This window comes from Mustela nigripes, unplaced genomic scaffold (genome assembly GCF_022355385.1).
Source record: "Mustela nigripes isolate SB6536 unplaced genomic scaffold, MUSNIG.SB6536 HiC_scaffold_1290, whole genome shotgun sequence".
Classification (NCBI taxonomy): domain Eukaryota; kingdom Metazoa; phylum Chordata; class Mammalia; order Carnivora; family Mustelidae; genus Mustela; species Mustela nigripes.
Window position 1 is genome coordinate 1 of NW_026740697.1, and position 6,549 is coordinate 6,549.

At 48.8% G+C, this 6,549-nt stretch overlaps 1 protein-coding gene across 1 annotated transcript; it reads right to left on the reverse strand.

Moving 5' to 3' along the window:
- Window positions 1-20: 20 nt before the first annotated feature.
- LOC132008813 (myocyte-specific enhancer factor 2A) lies at window positions 21-6,053 on the reverse strand (the record flags this gene model as incomplete). Its single annotated transcript, XM_059387347.1, has 3 exons — window positions 21-1,302; window positions 2,278-2,404; window positions 5,927-6,053. Coding segments are annotated over 3 exons (627 nt in total), but the record flags the coding sequence as incomplete, so codon positions are not given.
- Between the last annotated feature and the right edge of the window lie 496 nt (window positions 6,054-6,549).

The window sequence follows — 6,549 nt, forward strand, 5'->3', positions numbered from 1 at the left end:
AAAAAAAAAAGTTACAACATACAGCTTTGGCTTATATAAATAATTCATAGCAGAATGTGTTCAAAAGTAGTGAATATAATTTTATATATAGTCATCAATTCATAAGGGTGTTTTCTTTCATATAAAATATACATGAGCTAAAATCAGTTTCTTTAAGATATGAATGTAAAAAGAAACTTCTGACATAGTCCAATTATAACTTAATATATTAATTTATTTTGTTAATGCTCTATATTTCTAGACTAGTATTTTCTGAATATCTCATGCGTGTTTTCTACTCTCTCTCTTTTTTATTAGCTAAAGATCACTTCTTTGACCCAATACATTTTTTGCACGTGCAAAACAGTTATGTGTGGGGCTTTTTTGTTTTGTTTTAAAATATCAACAGCCCTTCCCATGCACCCCTCTGCAACAGAGACCCATGCCAGGCTGGGTAATTAATATAAATGACATTTTATGTACAGTATTGCTTTCTTGGTTCCTGCTTTTCTACTGCTCTGTTCTACAAAGCATTTTTCTTAAGTAACTACAGTCATTGCACAGTTAAATAAAACAAGTAGGGGCCCTCTAGGTTTCTGCAAGCTAGTGTGGGAGAATTATATATGGGTACACGTTTTTCTGCAAAAACTGGTTATCTTATGAAACAAGTAGTCCAAGGAAGTGCCAGACTAGAATCTGCCTACAGGGCGCTTTGTTTGCCACGGGACGTACATCTGCAGATCTACGAGGCAGGTAAGTGCCCGATTCTGTATGTAACACACACCCACATACACACACACACTCACACCCACATACATATATATATATAAAGGGATATATATGTATGTATGTACATATAAATATAGTTAACTCATGTCCTTATTTACTGATGTAGATATGTAGGGCAGTTCGCTGCGGGATCACGAAGTACAAACACCAGCCCGGGAGCCTTAGGTCACCCATGCGTCCATCCTCATTCGCTTGACGGAAGGGCTTTCTCTGCCCTCCGTGGTGGGGGGTCGGCCAAGCACGATTGGAGAATGGAAGTCGCCCCGTGGATCCTCCCGGTCACTCCCATCATAGGAGCTGCTCGAGCTGCTCAGACTGTCCACAGGGGAGCGCCCCATTTCCTGCCGGGGCGGGGGGGGCGGGGGGGGTTGTGGAGGCGGCGGCGGCTGCTGCGGCGGTGGCGGCTGCTGCTGCTGCTGGAAGCCTGACGGGGTCATTCGATCCCGGGGAGGTGAAATTGGTTCTGACTTAATGTTGATGTTTTGGTTGGTATTAATGGATAAATTCGAACCCTGAGATAACTGCCCTCCAGCACTGAAGGAAAGACAAGATGTTAGAGGGTTGGTGAGTACATCTGTGTGACCGGAGTGATACTGCAGCCTCCACCCAACAGAGCCTGTCCGAATGCCCAGACTGGTTTTAATGACCTCTCCATGGGAGGAAAACAAAACCAGGGTGGCTAGTTCTCCTGCCAAGACCTCGGTCGTTCTGCAGATGAAGGAGCCGAAACTGTGAGTCCGCTGCTGTGCGTGGACCAGAACGGGAGAGGAAGCCTTCGGCTTCCCCTCTGCCCCAGCCCTGGGAGAGGCACCGCTCACTGCTCGCACAGTACCTGCAAGGCTGTCACCTGACCCTGTCTTCCAGGGGAGGGCACCGCCTCAGACAGGCCGACTCAGAGTAGCGGAGCGTGCGTACAGGCTTCTCCCCCGAGCTGAGCGACCCTTTCAGCTCATGGTGTGTTCATTTAGGATGAACAGACCCCCGAGGGCCAACGGGTGAAGAAATGCAAGGAAAACCACCTTGGCTTTCTCCACGGACAGGACGGGAGGAACAGTAGGGGGTGGGCATCTTGTGTGTGGAGCCAGCTAGCTACTGGGTTTCCTGTGGATGATCCCAGCCCACTGCCCACACCGTCCCTCACCGAGAAGAGTTCAATGCAGAGAACATTCGTTCTGGGCAGGTGAGGGGACAAGCGTGAGAAAAGCTTACGGCTAGTAGCAGGGACAATGTGGGGGCTGCCTGTGCCTCAGTACCCCTAGGTCACGATCTCCAGAGAAGAGAAGCCTTGCCTCCCGAATCTCTTCAGGGAACGCCTAGTTTGAGCAGGACCCAAGCTATTATCCAGAAGCACGTAAAGGAAATATTTTCTCCAAACACTTGTACCACATAAAGAAGAAGTCATCCTAGGACCGTCACGTGACAGTCAACAGCACCAAAGACTGTAACTGATAGAAAAATAAAGTGCAAGGGTCGGGAGGAGAGATTCGGGGACAATTTCCAGTTACTCACACCAGAGAGCTGAGGGCGGCTTGTCCTAAATGGTGCTGCTGCCAGGCCGACACCTGTCCCAGAGACAGCATGCCCGGGGAGTTGAAGCCCTGCAGGGCCGACAGGTCCGCGCTAGTCAGTGAGTAATCTAGGACAAGGAGAGAAGTATCACTCGTGTGAGAGAGAGAAGGCCCAAGCACAAGCCGGTTACCCCGGCTGCGAGAAGCCAGGTACTTCCTAACGTAAAACACACACGTCTAAAGACAACAGTTTTTCTTTCGGCAGGTCCTAGCTGCATTTGCTCGTCTGGGATTATCTTGATAAAGTCAGCCTCAACTCTGTGCTACCTGTTTACAGTCTCCTGTCTCACAAAAGGTTGAGATTCTTTCTCCAGACTTGTAAATAGAAATAATGGCAGGGCCATTGCTAAGGGACATGTGCACGCAGCGGTCGCCTGACACGTGCGCATCGCTACCCCCTGGGAAAAGCAGCGACAGACCGGACGGAGCCTAGAGCAGCAGCTCTTCTCTTCCCGAGAAGAGGGGAGCAGGAAGGACACAGCAGCCCTCCTTGTGTGGGGCCAGCTTGGCGGCCAAGTGAAGGACGCCGGCACAGAGCGGGTGAGCAGTGGTCGCTCGCGGCCAGGGGCTGTCGGAGATCGCTGACTGCGCGCAACACAGCTTCAAGTTCATGAAAAACTTACGTGTGACAAGAGTGTAACAGAGAATGTGGCTCATTTCCTCAGAAAGGCTCAGTCATAATCACTCTGGCCAAGACCCAGGACATTAGGTATCGTTCACACATCGAGCTATTTCAGTTCTTCATTAACACTTGTTTTTTCCATTTACTATCCAAGAGAGGTGGCAAAAACCCTTCTACTTTTAACTGTTTTTTCCCGTCTCAAGGGAGGTATTTAAGGAAGCCCATCTTCCTAGTGCATTAACATTCATAAAAAAAGGGACTCAGAGGAAAGAACGTAGCTGCTGCTTGGGATCCTGCCGGCCTCCACACTCTGCTCCCGCCACGCTCTCTGACCGCCTCAGCCACTCCCCGCCGAGGTGCGCAGGGGTCCCGCATGCACACCGGTGCCCCCTGCAGCCCCCAGCTCTTGACCTCTAGATCCACCCAGCTACCTCCTTGGTATGTTCATTTGGATGTCTCTCCAAACCCCTCAAATCTGACACCCGACTGGACTCGTCTCCTCCAAACCTGCTCCTTATCTTAATAAACGGCACCGATATTCACCTGTGCCAGAAACCTGTGGGTGTTCTTGATACTTCTCTCCGACTTCCAGCGCCAACCACCAAGGCCCGTCAGTTCTCTGTGTTGTCTCTCAAACCTGCCTGTTTCACCAGCTTTCCTGCCACCACTCTCCTCTAAGGCATCAGGATCCACTACCTGGGCCACCATGCGAGCCTCCGGACGATCTCCTAGCACGCAGCCTTGCCCCAGGAACACTAGCCAAAGTGATCTTAAAGTAACAAATGGGCTCACGATACCTCTCTGCCTATGACTTTCTGGCTTCCCTGTGCTCTCAACATCCAAAATCTTCAACATGGCCTAGAAATTGTGACGTACCTCTACAGTTTCCACCCTTCACACCCTGCGCCATCTCCCTGGAACAATCTCCCTGCCCCGCCCCGCTGAGTCACGGGTGCCCCTCTAGCGAGGCTTCTCCATAGCTCCTAACACGACTGTGGTACCTGATTCTCACAGCGGTCTGTCCCAAGTTCCGCTGTGAACCGTACACTCCCGCGTGCCCAGCCCCACAGCTGCCACCCAGCGAGTGTTCAGCAGGCGTGTGCTGAATGGACACACGAGCAGGGCTGCGGAGGGACCTTATGACGGGACGACGCACCGGGGCTCTTCCACATAAAAACTTGCACTTTTGGAAATGTTGCTCCCACCTTCATCCCTTTCCTGATCATTTGGCATGAGTCTGACTACACAGAGAGGCAGCTGCCAAACTACAGAAAGATGAAGGTGGACGTGTTTAAAAAGGGCAACGAGACAGACTAAAAATAATGTTTTTTAAGATTAAGCTGCACACATGCTCTGAAAATGAGCACAGAGACTGAGTCACAGTTAAAAGAAGGAATGAGACTGAGGCCAAGTGATTGATGGTTTTGAGAGAATCAGACTCTGTTTTTATGTTTTGGTAATTCCTTCTGGATTTTTAAAAAACAACTTCTTGCTAATCCAACAGCATTTCTTAAGCACGCACAGTGGCACAGGGACGTATTCTGGAAAACCTGTCATGAAAGCTCAAGAAACTGCTCTCGCTCCAAACCAGTTCAAGTGCCACCTTCCCCGCTGGAGCGCCTCTGAACCTTTCAGGTCATGCTTTCCCCCCTCTTTCCTCACGTTCTCAGGTCTCAGAGCACAAACTACTAACCTCAGCCGCTTTGACCTCAGCTCCGGCCTGTATCCCGAGCTGGCACGAACCTGGGACAAAAGCTCTGCCCCTGGCATATGGGCGCGCCTACAGCTGGCGATCACCGCCAGGACACAGAATTTCTATGAACGTGTTATCTCTCGCTTCACTCTAAATTTGCACTTAATAGGTTTGGGCATTTTTTTCATATTGATTGTTAGAAAAGGTAGTGGACATTCTCCTAAGAGGCTTTCTTTTCTCAACAAAACCTTTTCAAATTCTGTTTTAAATGAACTACACAGCATTAAAGTGACAAGCAAATGTATCAATGGCCGCAGGGAGTGTCAGACAGCAGTGTGAAAGCACCGTGCTAAAGCATTTACTCTGAAGTCTAAAATTAGATGGTTTTTATTACAGTCTGCTTATAAGAATCCTGAAAGGATGAATACCCTGCACCGCAGTCTGAAAGCTGACAAGGTATCGCTTAACTATTTCCTTCTTTCCTTCTCCCTTTGAAGCATCAGGTGTTTGGCTCAGCGGGTAAAAAGGCGAAACCACACCCGCCAACCTTCTGCCTCTCCCCAGAACGGCTGATCTGGAAGAAACCTGCCACGTGCCGGGCCTCTGTGGACAGCCTGCGTGGCCCACGGCACCTCTCCGGTCACTCAGCAGTGCTGACTTTGCCTTACAGACCCCCGCAATAGGTGTTTTAAGATGAAACGTCTAAGTAAACATAAATGAGTGAGAAGCTCCTCTCAGAAGGGAGGAATGACTGACTGGCTCTGAGGAGAAACAAGAAATGTCCTGGTTTTGCTCCTGAGGCACAAGGGACAGAAACTAAAAAAGGTAGGTACACAGAGGAATACACCAGCTGCCCGGCGCAGCCACGCACGTGTCCCCTTCCGGAGTCCCGAGTCCAGGCGGAGGCCGTGCTCCCCCCAGCAGGTCAACACCTGCCAGCCTGGAGGACTGCAGCGAGACGCACCAGAGAAAATGCCAAGCGGCGCTCCTGTCCTGTCTGGTCACAGATTCTGGGAACAGCTCTCTGTTTCTTCGTCAGGGTAAGTAAAAGTGGACACTGGGAAATCATTCCACAATGTATTTTTTTGTACGTTTTTCAAAGCTAACCTTTGTCTTTTAATACGCCCAAATGTGACTCTAAAGAACTGGAGATAATTGATTTCAATCAATATACTTGTAAAAAAAAAAAATCACAGAAGCACATGGTGATCACCAAACAAAGAAGTACCAGCCACAAAGAAGTACGAGCCACAGAAGGCAAGAGAGCAGGCGTACCAGTGTTGTAGGCGGTCGGCATGGCTGAGTACACGAGTCCCTGCGGAGGCAAGCTCGGGGTGGTCACAGACACGACTGGGGTAGCTAGAGGCTGAGTGGCTTGAGAACTGCTTATCCTTTGGGTATTCTGTAAGAGAGTAGAAAAAAGGGTCATTATTTGAGTATTTATATTCAGCCTTAGTATTTTAAAAATAATATTCTATTTAAAAGTGACATTTTTCACAGTTTTATGATGTGAACGTCATTATGTCTTAAAGCAGTGATGATGTGAAAAAAACCCTTAGAAATACTAATGGGAACTAAATATTTAATTTCAAGGGACATAGTTTTACATTAATTATTCATTTTCCCTTGTCTTTCATAGTGTTTATCGGTGGCAAGGATATATCCTTAAAACAGAAACCTGCACTCTGGGTGAGAATGCTTTGATGTGTTACCATAAATGAGGACCTGCTGGCACTAAAATACCGCCAGGCTGCCCCAAATCAAACATCTAGGTTTTCGAGCCGAGGAGAGCCAAAAGTCTTTTGTATCCTGAGAGTGTAAGTAAGTTTAGGGATCAAAACCACTTGCACCGGCAGCATTCCCATGTTAGCGTGCTGTGAGGTCCTGGCTTCCTGAAG